This window comes from Trichosurus vulpecula, chromosome 5 (assembly GCF_011100635.1).
Source record: "Trichosurus vulpecula isolate mTriVul1 chromosome 5, mTriVul1.pri, whole genome shotgun sequence".
NCBI classification, from domain to species: domain Eukaryota; kingdom Metazoa; phylum Chordata; class Mammalia; order Diprotodontia; family Phalangeridae; genus Trichosurus; species Trichosurus vulpecula.
In genome coordinates, this window is record NC_050577.1 from 288,945,955 (window position 1) to 288,966,909 (window position 20,955).

Consider the following 20,955-nt stretch of genomic DNA (forward strand, 5'->3'; position numbering starts at 1 on the left):
GGGGGGTTGACACAATCTTGTGACCCCCACGGCTGTCACGATTCCACGTCGCTTCGCTGTATACTGAGGGCCCGGGCGCCTCGAAGCGCTACAGAGGGGTCGGCTCCGGCTGGGAGAGGGGAGGAGGAGCCTGTCAGTTCTGAGACCCAGCAAAAGTCTCGAAGTCTGGGCCGCCCGGCCTCGGCGCCACCAACCGAGGCATGACTGGAAGCGGCCGCAGGGGCGGAGCCTCATTCGGGGACTCTATTTCCCGGCGGCCCTCGGGGCAGGGGGCGGGGAGAGCATGCATATCCGAGTTTTGGAAAAGGAGAGGGGCGGGACAGGAAGTCACGTGCTCTCCCGTTTGCCCGTCAGTCACGGGGGCGAGGCCACTCGGGCTGTCGCTGGGGCGATGGCGGTGGAGACTCTATCCCCGGACTGGGAGTTTGACCGTCTGGACGACGGCTCGCAAAGTAAGGTGGAGGAGGGGACAGGGAGGGGGCGGTGGTGGGACGGCTGGGGATGGAGGCTCTGGTGTCCCAGCTGAGGGCCGGCCCTGGGGACTCCCCTTCTTCCACGCTGGAACCGGCCCGCACACCTCCGTGTCCTGCCCCCACCAAGGGTCCTCCGGAGCCTCCCCTCAGGCCGATCCCCCACCACTGACCTCCTCCGGGCCCCCCGGCTGTCCCCCCAGGCTGACCCCATAGACGGACCCTCCCTAGGTGGAGCCCCTTCAGGCTGACCCCCGTGGGCTGACCCCCTCAAAGCTGACCCCTCCCCACCATCCCCCTCCCACTGCTCCCCACCCGTTCTCCCCCCCGACGCCGATCTCCCCTCTCTGCCCCCTCCTCACCTGTGCCCCCTTCCCCCAGTGCCCTCCATCCTCCCCTCCCAGGCTGCCCCGCCATTCCTCACTATCTTCCCCACCCCAGACTGTTCCCCTCCTCCCTCGCTGCCCTTTCGCCCCCTCCCCACTTCTCTCCCAGCTTAGACCACCCTCATCTTCTCCTCGATTGTCTTCCAAGCCCCCCAGTTTGTGCCCCTTCTTTCTCCCCGCCTCAAGTCCCGTGACACCTCCACCCCACCCCATTCCCTCCTTCATTCCAATTCACTTTAATTCAGCAAACATCTATTAAGCACCTACTATGTACCAGGGCAATGTGCTAAGCGCTGGGGATACTAAAGGGGGCAAAAGTCATCCCTTTCCCTCTAGGAGCTTACAGTCTAATGGGGGCGACAGCAAGCAAACAGAGCTGTCAGCTGAATAAATAGGAAATAATGGAGGGAAAGCACTGAATTAAAGAGGATCTTGGGAAGACTTCCTGTAGGAGGTGGGTTTTTAGTTGGGACTTTAGAGGAAGCTTCACCCGAAGTAACAGCCCTAGCGATGGTATGTTTAGCATCTGGAGAAGCCCTGCTGTTGCCTGCATGCTTGGGGAGTTCAGATTGCTTTCTGCTGGTGGCCTCCTGGGTTTGGGGCTAGTTTCTCAGGGCGAGGAGTTCTTAAATAAGCTGATGTCTGGGTTCCTGTTTCCTGTTTTTCTCTTTTGAAACCAAATTATTGAGAGTTTGGTTCATTTCTTTCTTTTCTCCACTTTCCTATTATCGGTTTTTTAGAAAAAAAAGAAAATCTTTGCTTGGATCATTATTTAAAAATTGTGTATTTTAGGGCTTCTGTGATTTGGGAGGGGTGAGGGTTGTTTCACATTAAGCAGTGTTCAAAGATGCATTCTTTAGTGCAGCTGCTCTTTTGGCTAGGAGAATCTCTATTCATTAAAGTTAATTTATTTGTGTGGTGTTCTGCTTGATGAAATTGAGTTATCAGAATTGGGTTTGGAGTCAGAGGACCTGGATTCAGATTCTAGCTCTGTTAATTATTTCCTAGCTGTTTGATTCTGAACAAGACAACTCTCTGGGCCTTGTTCTTCATCTGTTAGATTAGGGCATTGAACTAGATGATTCGAGGTTCTTTCCAGCTCTAAATTCTATGATCCTAAATATTTTTTACATTTTAAAAAAATTTTATTTAGTATTTTATTTTTCCCAGTTATGTGTAAAAACAGTTTTCAACATTCATTTTTAGAACTTTGAGCTCCAAATTCTTTCCCTTCCTCCCTCCTCTCCCTGGGCCCCCCATTGAAAAGACAAGCAATTCGTTATAGGCTATACATGTGTAGTCATGCAAAACATTTCCATGTTAGTCATGTTGTGAAAGAAAACAGACCAAAAAAAAAACCTCAAGAAAAATAAAGTACAAAAAAGTGTGTTTCAAACTGCATTCAGACACCATCAGTTCAATCTCTGGGGGTAGATAGCATTTTTCGTCATAAGTCCTTCATAGTTGTCTTGGATCATTGTATTGCTGAGAACAGCTAAGTCACTCACAGCTGATCATCTTCCAATGTTGCTATTACTTTGTACGTAGCACATTTCACTTTACATCAGCTCATGTATTTCCAAGTTTTTCTGAGAGCATGTGATCCTAATTTTAATGGACAGTTATACTTAGTAGAGCTCGACATTTGGAAATTTACGCCTTATTATTGTTTAGTAAGACTTAGTAATTGGCCGTGTTTGTACGTCTCATATGTATGTGTGTAAGTGTATCTCAAAGTAAGCATTCTGTAGAATTATATAGACAATTGAGGATTGTAGATCTCTAGTCAATTAGTGTTTTACATGCACAGATTTTCCTACATTATAGCTCTATCATTACAGTTTTATATGCTTTTTGAATTCTAACCAAATTTTGTGTCACTTTTTAAAAAAAAATTAACTACAGCATAGTTAAATTTCATTAGATTCTACATGAAGGGTGGCCAGCATTAAGTACTGAACTTAATATGACTTTCCAGAGTTTGCAGTTTTTTACAAAACATCTTTTAAAGAGATTGTTGCTCAGGACTTTAGAAATGTATTGGATGATATGTTCCTTTCCTCCTTTTTGGGAGATTTATGTATTACTATGAGCAGTATATTATTAACCAAACTTGTAGTTTTCATATACTTCTTTACTCATGCAGAATTTTCTCTTATTCTTGCATTCTACAAAATTTATAAAAGGTAAATCATGTTAACAGCATTTTAAATGACTCCATTTTTGGTAGATTTTCTCTCAGATTTTACTTAAATTGTTTTGTTGAGAAGGTAGCTTTAAAATATTTTAACAAGTTACCTATTTTCTCACCAGTGTATGACTGATCTAGTAATGAACAAATTGTCCAGCCATGAACAGATTCTCTCATAGAAGTAAAACTTGCTTGAATTTGGTAACAAACAACTTTCTACTTTATTTCTGACATTAACTTAGTTTGTCTGTTCTTAAATATATCTCCTTGCCCTCACATATGTAGACAATTTACATTGAAATGACAGTGAGATGTCTTCCTTGGTCCGTCTTAGAGAAAATGTAAGTTAACTAGAGCTATGGGAAAGATACATTTCCCTATTCTGTGTCACATTGGAGATTGTCCCTGTTCTTAAACTGCCCCCACAACACTACTTTATTATAGTTAAGAATTGGATGGGTGTAAACTGTGAGAGAAGAACACTGATTAGCTAAAGGATCTTAATACTCAGATAAGTCATTGGTGAAATGAGGAAGCAAGTCCTGGTCTCCTAACTTGTTATGTATTGTGGTTTAGTACTATAGCACTTAGGAAGGACTTAGGTGTTCCTGACATTAGGGGATGGATGAATTAACTCTTTGGTTTTGTAGAACACAAAAATGTAGAATACAATATTAACACAAAGATAAAAAGGAACAGAATTTTGATTGCAATTAAATTTCTATCATCTTTGAAAACAAAAAGATTCACCATGAAGGTTAAAGTAAGATGATTAGTTGTATATTTTTATAGTCTTTTAGACAATCATATATTCAAGAGTCAGTCTGTCAGTTATTAAATGACTGCTTTTTGCCACATACTGTGCTAAGTGCTGGAAAGAATGGAGGAGACTTAGGCAGAAGTCCATTGACTTTCCCAGGGTCACACAGCTGGTGTCTGAGGCTGGATTTGAACTCAGGTCTTCCTGACTCTCAAGCCTACCGCTCTGTGCACTGAGCCTTGAGAGTTACGCTTTCAAAGAGCCTTTAAGACTGTCTCATCTGCTGTAGCAATAATGGACATTTGTCAGATGCTTTAAATATACTTTATCTTATTTGAGTCTCCCAATAACTATCTGAGGAGATAGCTACTGTAAGTAAATGATTTCTTAGAAATCATTTTTGGAAAAAATCTGCCTTCTCCAGAAATAATTTACATATGAAACTTGAATATGAGATTCTCCGTGGATACAGTTATAGTGCAGTTTTTCTAACTTGAGTGATGTATTTGTATAATTGCAAGGATGGACTATTGTATATCATAGTTGCCTGAGACTTCACTAAGAGACTAAGGGACCTGTCCAGAGCCCCACAGCAGTCCAGGTCTTCAGGATTTCCAGCTTCTCCAATATTCCCGTAGCCTCTCAGACTGCAGGTTGCAGGAACAGATGCTGTTCTTCACTGCAATCTACCAGTGCAGTCACAGGCCCAGTTCAGAAATTTCATCCATATGTAGTGTGCAAATCACATTTTGGAGAGAAATGATTTTTAGAATTATATTGGGCTAAAATTTAGACTTTGAAGAGAGATTATGTGAGAAAATTTTTTTAAGTTCAGGGTGTATAGTATGTAGAAAATAAGATCTTAAATGTGACATCATACTTTTAGAAATATATTACCTCTACTGTGTAATAATACTTTTACGCAGATATCGATTGCACCTTCAGTTGTCTTTGGTTTTTCCCAGGGATCCGAGGCTTTCTAGAAGCTTTGGTTAAAGGGGCAAAGTCTTTATTCTGAAGGGTTGTAGGATAATTGTTAGATTAGCCAGAACTCATAAGTGATTCATAACGAAAGCTTCCCATGTAGCATCCTAGATGCCAGAAAAATCAGTGTATCCACTGGCAGAGGAAAGATCCCTTTTAACTTTGAATCTGTAATTTCAGGAAGGTCTAGTATCATAGCATGACGTTTAGATAATTAATATCACCTTTAAGTGAGAAGAAAAGCTTTTTTTCTCTTGAGTATATTGCTGTATGCCATATCAACTATTGTCTTGAAATTTATTTTTATAGAAATTCATGCTGAAGTCCAACTGAAGAATTATGGGAAATTTCTTGAGGAGTACACATCTCAGCTAAGAAGAATTGAAGATGCGCTGGACAGCTCCGTTGGTGATGTTTGGGACTTCAGGCTTGACCCTATAGCACTAAAGGTCAGCTTTGTTTATTGCATAATGAATTTTACATTTTACATTTTAAAGGAATATTCTTTCAAAGAATTTAGAACCTTATGGGTCGGAAGGCCTCCTGAGAGGACGTGTGCTGCGTCTCAGTTCCTACCTCAGTTGCTCGTGTTTTCATCGTACTTTTAGGTGAATCACATCTTTCCCTCCCACGGCCCTGTCAGCCGGTAGTGAAAGGCTGACTGTGCAAACTGTTCCCTGGTGAGCACCCTCAGACTCACAGAGGTGGCCTGGTTTGGCTGCACTCAGGTCAGAGCCAGGAGATGAGCTTTGAGCTCCTGGTTCCAGCGTCAGCTCCAGTGCTATGGCTTCTGCCATCTCTTTCCTAGGTAGAATTGTATTGAAATGGTTGGCTTTTTCCCCCTCAGTTTTCTTCTCAGAAAGCGATTGATTCTACATCTTCTTTGGATCTCCCAGAGTCAGGCAGCTCTCATATTTAACCCAGGAATTGTTGTTTGGCCTTTGTTCTCAAAGAGTCCCAATGACATCAGGAGGTGATGTCTCAGCTTGTAAGTGAATCGGATCTAAATGAGGCAGAGCAGCCCTAGAACTCCTGCTCTGATGTATGGTGATTCCTTTTTGTTCTCTAAGTGGGAAGAGCAGCTCCTTCTGCCATTAAGTTCTCATCTAGTTAAAGGTTAGGACTAAATCCACTATCATACATCTCTTCCAGGAAAAATAACCTGAGACTTAAAAATCCTTATCATTAAAAAAAACCCAAAACTCTCATCATTATCTTTGCATCCAAGATTATAATATTTAAATTGTAGTCCTAAAACTAGAAAATTCTTAGTGTTCTTTTTAGCTTTTCTAATTCTTACTTTCTTTTGCCCTTCCTCTTCATCTCCACCCCGCTTCTGCAATCTTCTGCCACACTTGCAGTGATCTTCCACTAAATAAACTTTTTTCAAAGTCCTTCTCAATATATATTTCTTTCCCAAAGAGTTAATCTATTCCAACAATATAAGAATTGACATTGGATCAGATTTGTAATCCATGTACTCCAGTAATTTCATATGCTGCAGAGCTAAAAGGGACCACAGTAAAAAGGTTCAGATGGATGAATTCCCTCGTGAGGCCTTGAAGCCAGCAGATCTGAGATTTGAACCCAATCCAACGCTGTTCCCACTGTCCCACTCTTTTATGTTGGTGGACGTGTTGTTAGGAGGGCATAATTCTCTGGCTGCCAGAGTTTTAGTGACAGATCTCCCAAATATCCTACAGTTTCCCTAAAAATCTCCACAAAGGGTCAGTCATTCGTGAGTTTCTCTAACTTTTTGCAGTGTTTTTTGTGGATTCAACCAGTGCCACCTCATTGGGTAATGAGTTCTAAAAGTTTATTAATGACCACGTGAAAGCATTTCCTTTTATTTGTCTTAAACCTACTTCTACAACTTTAAGGAGATGTCTCCTGTTCTTCCTGTGCCATAATGTGATGGTAAGAGTGATGCTCTTTGTGTCTTTATAAACTTTCATGATTTCTCTCTGGTTCCACACCTAGAATGCTCATCTTTTTACTCTGCCCTCTTCCCTTTTTGGGCTGTTGTAGTTACCCTTCTTTGGCCCTCCTGTCATTTGACTATTCACTTAGCAAACATTTTATTGTCTTCCCTGATTGCAAGCCAAACAAATAAAACACAGTTGTTTAGTAAATGGAGGTGACATGATGTGTACAGATAACTTTTAATACATGGTATATATGTGTCAAGTGCCACGAGAGGCTCTGTGTGTTCTTGTAGTTGAAAGGAGAAGGAACAATCACTTTCCCTTGGAGGGGGCGCTTCATGGAGTGGTGGCATTTGCTGGAGAACTTGAAAGGTAGATCTCGTTTTTGCAAAATGGGGACCAGAATTGCTTATTATGCTCCTGATATGAGAGAGCCATGGTTTTGCCCAGTGATAAAAGGTTTTCTGTCTTAATCCTATTACTTTTGTTGAGACTCAGTGTTTTGTTGGGCACTTTGGGTGTGGGAGGTTGACACCTTCAGGTGCTCCCTATGGCGTAACTGATAACTCAGAGAAAACATCTTATAAGCATATTTTGGATTATTTTTCCCCCTAATGCTTTAGCTTGCGCTTTCACTCATTTTCATTCAGAAGCTGCCTAAGAATTCAGGGGACAACCAAAATTAGCCCAGTGGAATTATACCTAAATGAGAACTGTATCCTATCAAAAGCCTCCTTCTTTGTGTTTCATTCCTTTCCTTTTTAATCATTTGTCTTAATTAATTCATAGAGCTAGGGATATTTGGCCTGGAAAAGAGATGATTCAGGATGGGGCGGGGAGGCAGGGTATGTGTGTGTGCGGGCACAGTGTAACGATGTTGTCAGTGATGTGAAGGACTGTCATGTGGAAGAGGGATGGCACCTGTTCCGTTTGGCCCTAAAGGGCAGAATGCAAGATGGGCTGAAGCTGCAAAAAGATCCCTGCTGCTTTGAGCCAAGGAGGCAGTGCAGCATTTAGTGTAGTAGTGAGCATGTCATAACTAGGGCCCTGATATGTTTGCAGTTTTCAAACTAAAAAGTGTTTTTTCCCTTGTTCTTAAATAGTTGTTGCCTTATGAACAGTCTTCCCTTTTGGAGCTCATAAAGACAGAAAACAAGGTAAAGAATCTTGATAGCTAAATATTAAAATAAAAACTGTTATGTACATTATATATGCTAAAATTTTTCTCCACTTTGCTTAATTAACCAGGTCTTAAACAAAGTCATCACTGTGTATGCTGCTCTTTGTTGTGAAATCAAGAAATTAAAATATGAGGTAATTATTAAATATTCTCTAAAATTGATTGTTTTCAAATGAATAATCCATCAAATATGGCCCCCCTTTTTTTTTTAAAGCTTGAATGGTATTTGTTGAATCCACTGTCCTTTGAACTTTAGCTCAGGTCATCAAAGGGCTGGTAAAAGCTTTGGGGGCAGCTGTTCCCTTCTAACCTTGCCCCTAACTCTGCTGCTCCCTTTTGTCTCTTAGACTCTTGTATTGTTCTAGGGGATGTAGACCAATTAAAATGGGCAAGCAAGCAGGAAGGAATGTAGAAAAGGAGAAGCAAGAAATGATTATTTTGAGAATACTAGAAATAGAACTTTATCCTGATGATTACAAATAGCCCATTTTATATGGACTTGAGCAATTTAGTGGACAGTTAGTATCTGTGGGTCATTATACTAGTTATTAAAGATACAGAAGTGCCCTTCAGGGAGCCTGTAGATTGTGTGTGTGTGTGTGTGTGTGTATGTATGTGAGAGAGAGACAGAGACAGAGACAGAGAAATAGAGAGAAGGAAGCAAAGGGAAAGGGAGGGCAGAGAAATTCTGAAGAACAGCCTGAGAGCTTAGAGAAGGATCAAGGAAAGTCTCCTGGAGGTGGTGACGCTGGAGTTGAGCCTAAAGGGAGAGAAGGATTTCAGAGTTGAAGAGTGGCCTGAAGGACAGTGAGAATATGTGCACTGAGGGAGAGCAGGGAAGGATGAGCCCAGGGAAGAGCTATAAGAGTTATGCGGAGTTATCTTTGCATCCAAGGTTATAATATATAATAATACTCAGTGTGAAAGGAGGTGGGAAAGCTAGGGTTGTGGAGGGCTGAGAGTCATGCTGAGGAGTGGTCACTTTATCCAGTGGCAGTTGGGAGCCACGCAAGCCATTTGAGCAGTAGAATGAGTTGCACGGACTTGTCCATTGCATGGATGACTGGTTTGTGTAGCATTTTCAGATTAACAAAGCAGTTTCCTCTCAACAATCTCATTTTACAGAAGAGGAAACTGAGGCTTAGGTGACATGACTTGTTCAATCTGGCATAGCTAGTGAGTCAGTAATTGACCATGAGAGCTAGGTAGGCCTTTGGTGATCCTCTTACACAGGACCCTCATTCTACCCGAAGAGCTGAGACCTAGACAGGTGGAAAGATTTGCCCATGACCATAGAGTCACTAATGGCAGAGGTGGCACCCTTGAGCCTTCTGATAGCAAGATGGGCACTTTCCTTCTTTGGCAGCTCCATGTGAGGTAGCCATGAGAGGAGGAGGGGGAGGCAGGAGGACCACCACTGTGGGAGTGCCTGCATGATGCTGCTGGTAGTGGATGTGGGCAAAGGCTGTACAAATGGGTGCTGTGTTGTGGGCACAGAATCAGGAGGGCTGGGCAGGTAGGGTGGGGCCCTGAGATTTGAAGTCTGGGTGACTGGGATGGTTGATAAGCTGTCGACCAAGACAGGGCAGCCCTTAAATCACATCCCAGCTTGTACTTGTTGGTGTTGGGAGGAGTCCTGCCATGCAGGAGATCACAGAGCCACCAAATGGTGTCATAGGTACCCCTGTGGCCTTAGACTTCTTATGCTTAGCTGTGTATGGACAAAGCTCATGTACCTGCTAAAAACACAATTTTTTTCTTTTTGAAACAGGCTGAAACGAAATTTTACAATGGTCTTTTGTTTTATGGGGAAGGAGGTAAGTTCTTTTAGCTCTAAAAACTGGTGTGCTAATAATTGCTTTCTTTCCCCATGATGGAGGTTTACAAAGACAAAGTCTAAAACAATCCCTTTTTGGAAGAAGGTTACATTTGTCATGGGGGAGACGAGAAATATATATGTAGATATGTACAGGATATGTACACATACAGAGTTATACAGCATAAATACAGAGTTAATTAAGCACAGTGTATTTTGGGAGGGAGGGCCCTGGCGGTGGGCATGTAGACGCTGTCACTTGAGCAGAGTTGTGAGGATACCAGTTTGGTGATATTAGGCACAGTTAAAGATAGTACTTTAGTTAAAAACTGGTATTTTTTTGTTGATTAAGTCTGAGTGCTGACTTCTCTGAAATCTGATTGCCTTTGTTACTTTTTTAAAGCCACGGATTCCAGCATGGCAGAAGGTGATTGCCAAATTCAGATGGGGAGATTCATTTCATTCTTACAGGTAACTGACTTGCAATTTTCCTGGAATTTTTTTTTTTTTAGTCTCCTGTATCCTATAGTTATCAACCAGTCACCTTGCCTTTCTGGAGGGCCTACTTTGAGCCAGGCTCTGTGTGAGGCAGTGAAGCACCAAGTGCCCTCGAGGAGCTTATGTTTTATAGAAGAAGAAAACATGTACATGAATAAGTACATGTAAAAATATGTACAGTAACTACAAAGTGAATGGTTTTGTGGGGCATTGGCGAGGCAGTAGCAGGTGGGTGGATTGGGAAAAATTTAGTGGAGAAGGTTTTGCTTTAGCAGAGTTTTGAAGAAAGCAAGGTATTTTAAAGAGGTGGGACTGCATTCTAGGCATCAGGCACAGCTAGTGCAAAGGTATGGAGGTGGGAGGCCATGTGTGAAGAACAGCAGGAAGGTCACTTATATAAAAAGGAAGACCTCATTGATCCACAGAGATTGATTGTCATGGTATTTTTGTGGACCAGATGGAAAGGCACATTTAACTGTATGGGGAAATGGTTGACTGGCCGGACTTTGACAGAGAATGCCGCTGGGATCGGTCCTTGGCTTTGTTCTCTTTAACATTTTCAGTAATGACTTGGATAAAGGCACAGCTGGTGTACTTACTGAATATTTGGATGACACAAAGCTAAGAGTGTAGCTCTCACATTGGAGTGTAGCATCCCAAAGACCTTGACAGGCAAGAATGTTGGGCTAGGATGCTCATTTATTAGAGTGAAGTCTAATCGTGATAAACGTAAAGCATTATACACATGGGATCAAAAACTAAACTTGACAAGTATAAGATGGTTAGACAGCAGTTCAACTAAACATGATCTGGGGGTGTTAGTGGACCACAAGCTCACTATGTGTCGACAGTGGGGTGTGGTAGCCCCAAAAGGTAGTGTCTCAGGAGGGGATGGTTCCTTTGAGCTCTGCTGGAGTTTCTAGGCTCTAGCAGGAGGATTAGTTCAGTTAAGGTTTCTGCTCAAGGAATTTTTTGGATTTGTTGTATTTAACATTTGTACCAAACTCCCTCTAATTGGATTCAGCCTATGATCATATGTGGCCTGTTAGAGATCCTTTTTGAGATTAAGATTTTGTCATGCGATATATTAGCAGTCCCTCCTGGTTTAGTAGTAACCACAGATTTGATAAGCAGGCCACAAAGAACATCATCCAAATAACTGATAAAAATGTTGGACAGAATAGGCCCAAGGCTGGAGACCCAGGGCCTAGCCAGCTTGAGTAACTACAGTCAAGTCAAATAACCCTATCATAATAAATTATTATTAAATTAATAAATTTAAATTAATTAAGTAATTTCAGAGGACTTTATAAAATGCAAAATTAAATTAAACTGATTTGGGTGAAGGTGAACCAGGAAGAAATAAAAAATCTCCCAATTACTTCCCACCTAAATAAAAAGCTTCTTATATCTTTGAGAAAAGCAGTAGTTTCTAAAGTAAAGTCTGATTAGAGCGGTGAGAAACCTCAAGGTGATTCTGCTATATATTGGGGTGGTGAAGAGATACTTGTCAGTCTGTGAGTGATAAGCGCAAATCTCAACTGTCTTATGAGTGGAAAAATAAAGTTAGCAAACTAGGCTTAATCAGCCAGATAATCCTTCCTAAAGATGATAAACTCAGAGGTAGAAAGCAGAAGTTGTCGTAAATTTTGGGGAAAGGCCATGGATTGACTCTTAGTTAACAACCTGTTTCTTGCAAATAGAAATGATTTTCCCGTGCTTGCTGCATGGTCTGCCTCTAGGTGGTGGCATGAAGCTTTCTTCCTTTTAGATTAAAGTTTTGATGAAGCTAATCCCTTGTGAGTGTTGCTTTGCTGGTTCCAAAGAGGGTGTAGAGCGTGCCCTTTGCTGGAGGGCATTAATCAGCTGGGTGTGCTGATTAACTGGGCTGTTAATGAAGGTTATGTGATTTTGATTTTGTGTACCATAAATTTCAGTTTAAAAAATACTTGGAGAAAACAACTGTGTAACTTGTACCCCCTTTGTCATTTCAGGAACTCTCATGTTTTGTTACACGGTGCTATGAAGTGGTGATGAATGTAGTCCATCAATTGGCCGCCCTTTATATCAATAACAAGTAATGATTTTCAGAAATACCTTTGCTTTTCTGTTATAGACACATAAAATGCTGTTTTTCTTTAATTCTACCTTATTAACAGAAATAGATCTTGCTATGTTTGAGTTAGAATCTGAACAGAGTAATCTCAGAGGTTTGTTTATAAATGTTGGTTAAATTCAAATGAATCCAAACCTTAGATGAGAAAATTAGCCTTGCTCCAATTTCTAGGCCTTCCGTTTCTCTTTCACTCCTCCAGGCTTACAGGAATGAGGCAGGCTAGAACTTGGGTTTCTTAGCTTTCCATACAGATGTGGACCTAGTTTCACAGAGTAACTCAGGGCTGTAGAGTATTTTCCAAAGCAGTTTCCACAAATACGATCACCTTTTACCCTTATAGTAGCTTGGTAGGGAGAGAGACAGGGCCAAGTCTGCCGTCTCTTAGGCTGTGAGTGTTGCCTGATTTCACCCAGTAAGTTGGTGGCAGTCGCAGGATGAGCATCCAGTCTCCTGACTCCTGATCCACTGTGCTTTCTACCTTATGACCAGAAGGTACTAGTAATGTTTGTTCCTATTTTTCACCCTTCAGGGAGACAGTTATTTTGTCTTTTTCATTAATGAGTGGAATGTTACTGACCCATGGTCACCGCGACGTAGATTCTTAGATTCATAGAATGTTAGAGTTGAAATGATTCTTAGAAGTCTCCTAGTCCAGTGATCCTCATTTTACAAATGAGGAAACTGAGACCCCCAGCAACTTAGTGATTTCCTAAATTCTCAAAGCTAATCAATCACTGAGTCTGTATTAAAAACCAGGTCTCCCGATCCCAAGCTGATATGCTCGCCACTTTTTTCTTGTCTGTTGTTGTTGTTGAGTTGTGTTCAACTCATCATGACCTCAGGTACCACAGTACTCCAGGCCCTTCTGTCCTTCACTATATCCCAAATCTGTCCAAGCTCATGTTCGTTGCTTCCATGACACCATCTATCCATCTCATCCACTGCCCGGGATGAGATTCTTCTTTTGCTTTCAATCTTTCCCAATATCAGGGTCTTTTCCAGTGAGTCCTGTTTTCTCAGTATGTGGCTATAGTATTTAAGCTTCAGCTTTTGTATTTGATCTTCCAATGATCTTCCAATTCCTGAATTAATTTCTTTAAGTAGTGACTGATTTGACCTTCTTGCTGTCTGAGGTATCCTCAAATGTATTCTCCAGTACCACAATTCAAAAGCATTGATTCTGTGGCACTCAGCTTTCCTGATAGTCCAATGATCTTTGTTGGCAAGGTGATGTTTTTGCTTTTAGTTTGCTGTCCAGATTTGCCATAGCTTTCCTTCTAAAGAGCAAGTGTCTTTGAATTTCATGGCTGCAGTTGCTGTCTTTAGTGATCTCTGAGCCCAAGAATATAAAATCTGACACTGCTTCCATTTCTTCTCCCTCCAGCAGCGATGGGACCAGTTGCCATGATCTTAGTTTTTTTAAACATTAAGCTTCAGGCTAGCTTTTACATTCACCTCTTTCACCTTCATCAAGAGGCCACTTAGTTCTTTTCCCACATTTTGCCATCCAAGTTGTATTTTCTACATGCCTGAGATTGTTGGTAATTCTCCTGGCAACTTTAATTCATCTAGCCTGGCATTTTGGGTGATATGCTCTGCATGTTAGTTAAATAAATAAGGTGATAATATACAGCCTTGTGCTCCTTTCCCAATCTTAAGCCAATCAGTGTTTCCATGTTCAGTTTTAATTGCTGCTTCTTGACCTACAGGTTCCTCAAGAGACAAATAAGTTGATCTGGTACTCCCATCTCTTTGAGGACTAGTCACTATTTGGTGTGATCCACACCATAAAAGGCTTTAGTGCAGTCAGTGAAGCAGAAATAGATTTTTTTTCTTCTTCTGGAACTCCCATGGTATCCCCCAAATCCATCAAATGTTGACAATTTGGTCTCTAGTTCCTCTGTCTCTTGGAAAACCAAGCTGCTCTTCTGGTAACTTGCCTATTATCTTTTAATTTCCTTCTCTACCACTGCAGTCCTCTATGACGAATGTGACATCGTTTGGCGATATTTCTAGAAGGTGATGTAGGTCTTCACAGAACTGATCCACTTTGGCCTCTTTGGCATCAGTGTTTGGAGTATAGACTTGTATCACTATGATGTTGAACAGTTTACCTTGGATTCAAATAGATCTCATTCTGTCATTTTTGAGATTATACCCCAATCCTGCTTTTCTCTCCCTTTTATTGACTTTGTCGGCTGCTCCATTTCTTCCAAGGGATTCTTCCCCATGGTATACTACTGCGTAGTGATCACCTGAATTAAATTCACCCATTCTCATGCATTTAAGTTCACTGACACCCAGGATGTCGATGTTTAAACTCTTTTTCTCTAGTTTGACCTCATCCAGCTTACCTTGGTTCATAGATCTTACCATTCCAGGTTCCTATGCAGTATTGATCTTTACAGCCCAGGACTTTCCTTTCATCATCAGACGTACCCACAGCTAAGCTTCCTTTTGGCTTTGGCCACTTCATTCCCTCTGAAGTGCCTTGTAGTTGTCCTCTGTTCTTCCCCAGTAACATGTTGAACATCTTGCAACCTAAGGGGCTTCTCCTTGGGTGTGATCTCTTTTACCATTTAGTACTGCCCATGGGGTTTTCTTGGCAAAGATACTAGAGTGGTTTGCCATTCCTTCTCTAGTGTATCACCTTTTGTCAGAACTCTCCACTGTGACCTGTCTGTCTTGGGTAACCCTGCATGGCCTAGCTCACAGTTTCATTGAGCTATGGGGGGCCCCTCTGTCATGAGAAGGCAGGGATCCAGGATGGGTTTTCTTGTCTGATAAGCTTGACTGAATGGGAGAGTAGTGCCCAGGTGCTAGCAGAAGCATTTGCTTTGCCGTAGGTAAGGCAGAGTCCTGTTCATGAAGTCTAGCAGTTGGGGTAGGGAGGTCCCATAATTATATTGCATTTCTTTGCTTCTACCTTGGGATTCCTCATGTTTGTATTATATGTTTGTGGAGTTGTCTGGGAGGAGAACACGGGTGAGGACAAAAATTGTGTGATAAGACCCTCACAGGCTCATTGGCTTAGAGCTGGAAGGAGCCTTAGAGACCATTTAATCAAACCCCCCATTTTAAGGTGGGGAAACTGAGGCTTATAGAGCTTAAGTGAGTTGCCTGACATCGCACACTAAGTGACAGGGTGGGGTTGGAGCCTTCCCCTTTCTGACAGGATCCGAAGGTCTGTCTACTATAACACATTGGACACACTGAGCCTCTTCTGTGCCGGGCATTGGACCAAGGCCTGCAGGGGTGGGGCATAGGAAGGGTGATCCAACATTTAGGTTAGGTAAGGTTCCTGCCTTCAGGGAAGCAAGTTTAAAAAAAACCAACAGAACTCATGTTTCCATAGTACCTTAAGGTTTACAGAATACTTCTTTCCCAGGAAGCCTATAAGGTGAATAGTGCAAACCTTATGGTTCCAATTTTATAGATGGAGATGCTGAAGCCGTAAGAGGCTATATGATTTCAGGGTGACATGCTAGTGTTGATGGGTGCTGGGATTTGAACTCAGGCCTTGGGTTTCCTGACAGTAGTCTTCTTTTGTCTGAAGAGCACTGCCTCTAGTTAAGTGGTTTTCAGTACTAGTCCGAGTGTCCATGAACCAGCTTCTCACATGGAAAACTGGGTTTGATGATGATGATGGCTGGTTTGGTCACATTAACTCTTACTGATTACTGTTAAGACTTAATGGAGAGAAATGCACATTAAAATTAGTAAGAACCATCTACTGCTCCATCATCTTGAAATAGGAACGAGTCATAAAAAGCCAGATAGTGTTTGACAAGGTTCTGTTTTGTTTCTTGTAGGATTGCCCCCAAAATCATAGAAACAACTGGAGTTCATTTTCAGGTAAGAGTGCTTTAACTTGAGTCAAAAAATCCTCACATTTGTACTCTAAATTTTATTTTTGTTTCTGTTTAATTTTTATTATTAAAATAAAGGGAAAAAAAGTTGTATAAAATGAACCCAACAAATTTTTAAGAAGTCTGAATATGTATAGAGTATTCTATACTTGTTAAAAACCAAGGCTGCAGAAGCTAACTTGACTGTTTACTAAAGTGCCACTGTCTCAGTTTATTAGAGTGACTTTTATCTTTGAAATAAAATCCTAATGATACCTATTCAGTGCCTCATGGACCCTGAGTTGGTTGCCCAGTAGTAGCAAGGCCATCTGTGACTTATCCCAGATCTCTGTTGTGGATTTGCAAGCCAAGGTAGCCAAGCCTAGGGGTATATCTGGTGGCAGAATTTTCCTTCTTCTGTGGCCCACAAGAGGATCAAATCAGCTGCTCAACTGTTCTTTTGTCATTCTAAAGTGTTATGGCTACTGGAAGTACCAGTCACTGAAACTTTTGCTTTTTTGACAGACTATGTATGAGCACCTGGGAGAACTGCTGACAGTTTTACTGACGCTGGATGTAATTGTTGAGAATCATGCCACCTTGAAAGACCATTGGACGATGTATAAGAGGTGAGCGAATGTGGCTCTTTTCTGCTTTCTGGGGCTGGTGGGTCTTTATTTAATTGACAGATGAGTAAAAATTTAATGATGCAATTTGAAATATACTTGTGAAGGTCCAAGTGAAAGTGGTGTTCAACTACTTGGTATTTATTCTCTTCATATTTATTCTGTCTGTGCATGTTTATGTTCTTGTGGTCTCCCCTTGCCAGGATGTGAGCTCCTTGAGATCAGGGATTGTTTCATTCTGCCATCCCTGTTACCTAGGGAAGGGAGAGGAAGGGAAGAGAATAAGCATTGATATGGGGCCTGCTGTGTGCTAGGTGCTTGGCTAAGCATTTTTACAAATATTATCTCATTTTACCTAGCAGTACCTGGTACATTGTAGGTGTTTAGTAAATGCTTGTTGATTGGTTGGTTGAAGGTCTATATGTAAAGTAATCCTGTAGTGAATCCTTTGGTTCAAAAGAATAATCACATCTGTTTTATCTGTATTGTTTATCTAGATTTTTATGTTTTGAAGCAAAGTATACCTCACTTAATAAAATAAAATAAAAGGAAGAAATATATTTAGGCAAATTCCTGTACAATATTAATTCTAGTAAACACTAATTGAACTGAATTGGGCTATGTCAGAGTTGCACTTTTACTCTTGGCTTGGTTTCAATTTATTTCACGTCTGTCAACTTACTTGGATATTGTTTAATGAACATAGGTTTTTTGGGGAACAGACCTGAGAGAAGGGAATTGAAGTTTATTAGGATCATTCATGTTCACACTGCCAAGTATAGAGGATCAGCTAAGAGTTTTACCTTGAAAGTTTTCTGTTTTTAAATTTTGGGGTGGAATTTCAACTTTACATATAAAGAACTTAACTGGATTTAAGATGTTCTAGTAATAACCAAGATTCTCTTAATAAAGGTTACTGAAGTCTGTCCACCACAATCCTTCAAAGTTTGGCATCCAGGAGGAAAAACTGAAGCCATTTGAGAAGTTTTTGCAAAAACTAGAAGGACAGTTACTTGACGGAATGATCTTCCAGGTAACTTAATGATGCTCTTGGATTACCGTAGAGAACATATTCCATAATAGATGAAAAAATGTCTTTGAGGTCTGTTAATCAAGAATCATTGTAACACTCAGACTGTTGATCTTGCGAGGACTCTTCATTTGACATATAAGGAAATGAGGCAGAGTTGACTTGTCTTAGGTTGCAGAGTTTGGATTGAAACTGAGGCCTTTTGATTGTGAGGTCTAACACCCTTTGCATCCCACTGTGCTGTCCCTGCAGTGTGGCTTATTGTCACTCACCCATCCCAAAATCTGAATGAAATAATTGCATAAAATTCTGTCTTGATATGTTCATTTTATAAGTGCTTTGACTTTTCTTTAAGTGGTGACCACACTATAATTTCATTAATTATTAATGCAATATTTACAGTAATTCAGAGAGGAGCTTGATAGCATTCATTATCAACAAGTATTTAGTGAATGCTTTTTCTAGCATTCATGATATTTGTCATATTGAAATGACTTTTTAAAAAAATTTCTATTGATAGGTTTTGGTTTGTGATCACCCACATTTTCAATATATTCCTTCTCTTTCCTATTCCCCAGCCCAGAGACCTATCCCTTTTAGCCAAGAATAGGACACCCCCCTCAACCCTCTGCCTCCCGCTTTGGCAAGACTCTAACCAACATATCAGCTGAGTCCAGTATTTTATTCAGTGTGCCCTAGCCACGGTGCCTTTTATGCTCTTCTTTGGGGCCAGCTTTGTTCATTTTAACAATGCCGTTTGGTTTTTATTCTTTTGTTCTTCTTGTTTACATGCTTGTAGTCACGTCGAGGCTTTTTTTGGGTCTTCATTTGGCATCATTTCGTGTCTTCCCAGATCATATTCCTTGTTTCTTAGAGCACAGGAACATTCTTGTGTCGTTTATTTTAAAAAGGATTTGCTAAATAAAGAAGCTTTATGATGTAAAAATCTTTTCAGAGGAGCTAACATTTCTGCTAGTTGAAAGGATGTACCGTTTTTAAGTCCTTTCCATGACTTCGTTTCATGGTAAGTAGAATATTATGGGGCAGATAAGTGGTGCAGTGGATAGAGTGCTGAGCTTGGAGTCAGGAAGACCTGAGTTCAAATCCATTCTCAGACACTTACCAGCTGTGTGACCCTGGACAGGTCATTTAACCCTGTTTGTTTCAGTTTCCTCATCTGTAAATGAGCTGGAGAAGGAAATGGCAAACTGCTTCAGTATCTTTGCCAAGAAAACCTCAGATGGGGTCACAAAGAGTTGCACATGACTGAAAATGACTGATGTGAATCTGGATGACAAAATTAGTGTATTTTAGTGAGAGAAGTAGGGATGTCCAACAGTAAAACATACAGTTTTATTCCTTTTTCAAGGAATAAAATGTTATTTATGTTAATTTTTCTGTAAGGAACATATATTATTCCTTTTACGCTAACACATTTTTTAAAAATTACAGTTATCCCTTCCATATTGTGACTTTCCCCATTGTAGTTTTGCTATATTACATTTTGGCATAAATCAAATGGGAATCTTGGAGGAGTTTTGCAGAAGCTGCAGACGACACAGAAGAAGTTTAGAAATTCATAAATGCATAAAATACATGTATAGCATTGGATAATATCAACATACTTCATATTGTAATACTATAATAATTTGGATTTCTTCTCTAGTACAAAGAGAGGGCCAAAAATTTTCACATGGATTTCCCAGCTTGCAGGGCCACCGCACCCCTAGCCCCTGTGATGTGGAAGGGATGACTGTAATTTTTAATGTTATTCTGAATTGAAACACCAAATATCAAGTCAGAGAATATTTGTAAAGAACTATCTAGCACGGTGCCTGGCATATAGTAGGTACGCTAGAGATGCTTATTCCCGTCATTTCCTTTTGCAAATAAAGAGTATTTGCATTTGTGTAAAACGGAAAAAGAGGATTGTACGTGAAATTGCCAGTCTCGTAGTGTATTGGAAGTGTGTGATGAGATCAGTCTCTAGCTTTCAGAGCTCTCTGGCTTGGCCCTCGTTCTGCTCTTCCCTTTGTTCTTTTCAGATGCCTCAGTGAGCCTCTTTTCTTTCTGTTCTTTCTCTGTTCTATTCCTGTTCCCCTTTCTTCTCCCTCTATGTTGGAAAAAACGAAAAACAAAGCCTCCGTAACACACAACGCATAATTTGTATGCTTATACTTTGTAACAGCTCAGTCACAGCTTTTAATGTTAAACTCACGTGGCTAAACCTATGACGCTGCTTAAAAACAGCATTACTTGCTAGTTCAGTTAGACGTGATCACTCATAGTTTGTTGGGCATTTTGTTTACACTGCAGCTAAGTGGGCTGGGAAAAGAACTTTAAGACTGAAAAACAAAATAAAATTTGCTTTAGAAAAACTTGGAATAATGTGGAAAATATTTTCTATTGCTTTGATAAATGTCATAGTGGCCAAAAAAAAAATTCATCCCCCAGTGACAAGCCTTCTGGTGCTTAGCCTGTCAAGTGCTTAGCGAGACTGGGCCTCAGCCACCTTATCCTGGAAGCCTTTTCCACTGGGCAGAATCTGCCTGAGCTCATGCTGTGCTGGCATTGACCTCCCAGGTGGTGTCTGTGTTCCCACGAGCTGTCAGAGGAGGACTTCTTCTCTTGGGCTTTCTAGGCCTTACTTTGTGTATGGATATAGGGTTAGCTTCAGTTTTACTGCATCTCAGACTGTACCATTTGAGGGAGGCTCCCCACTCCTGGTCTGAGGTGTGGTTCTATGTAATAGAGTTCTGTGTAGTGTACTATATGAACTATATGCTGTTCTATATAGTGTACTATATGAACATGTTTGATTTTTCAAAATGCTTCGTCATATGGCATTTAAATTTGCAACACATTTAAATGGTGAATTTAGGATGTGATTCTATACTATCTATACTAGATTCTGTTGCCTTTGTATTGTGATCTCCTAATCTGTGGGTCTTATTTTGTTGTGCATGTTTCCTTTCTAGGCCTGTATAGAACAACAGTTTGATTCCCTTAACGGAGGAGTATCTGTGTCAAAGAATAGCACTTTTGCTGAAGAATTTGCACATAGTATACGCACAATTTTTGCAAACGTAGAAGCCAAACTCGGTAATGCAAAGTCCCCATTGATT

The 20,955-nt window shown here is 40.9% G+C and overlaps 1 protein-coding gene across 1 annotated transcript in view; it reads left to right on the forward strand.

The window, feature by feature from the left end:
- The first annotated feature begins 322 nt into the window (after positions 1–322).
- Positions 323–20,955, forward strand: part of WASHC4 (WASH complex subunit 4) — a 57,288-nt gene continuing 36,655 nt past the window's right edge. Inside the window, exons 1-11 of the mRNA XM_036759210.1 lie at positions 323–452; positions 5,101–5,240; positions 7,820–7,873; positions 7,965–8,030; positions 9,668–9,713; positions 10,116–10,183; positions 12,205–12,287; positions 16,139–16,181; positions 16,700–16,803; positions 17,713–17,833; positions 20,809–20,932. Of these exons, the coding sequence (XP_036615105.1) occupies positions 392–452; positions 5,101–5,240; positions 7,820–7,873; positions 7,965–8,030; positions 9,668–9,713; positions 10,116–10,183; positions 12,205–12,287; positions 16,139–16,181; positions 16,700–16,803; positions 17,713–17,833; positions 20,809–20,932 (910 nt within the window). The 5' untranslated portion in view covers positions 323–391. The remainder of the gene's footprint in view (positions 453–5,100; positions 5,241–7,819; positions 7,874–7,964; positions 8,031–9,667; positions 9,714–10,115; positions 10,184–12,204; positions 12,288–16,138; positions 16,182–16,699; positions 16,804–17,712; positions 17,834–20,808; positions 20,933–20,955) is intronic.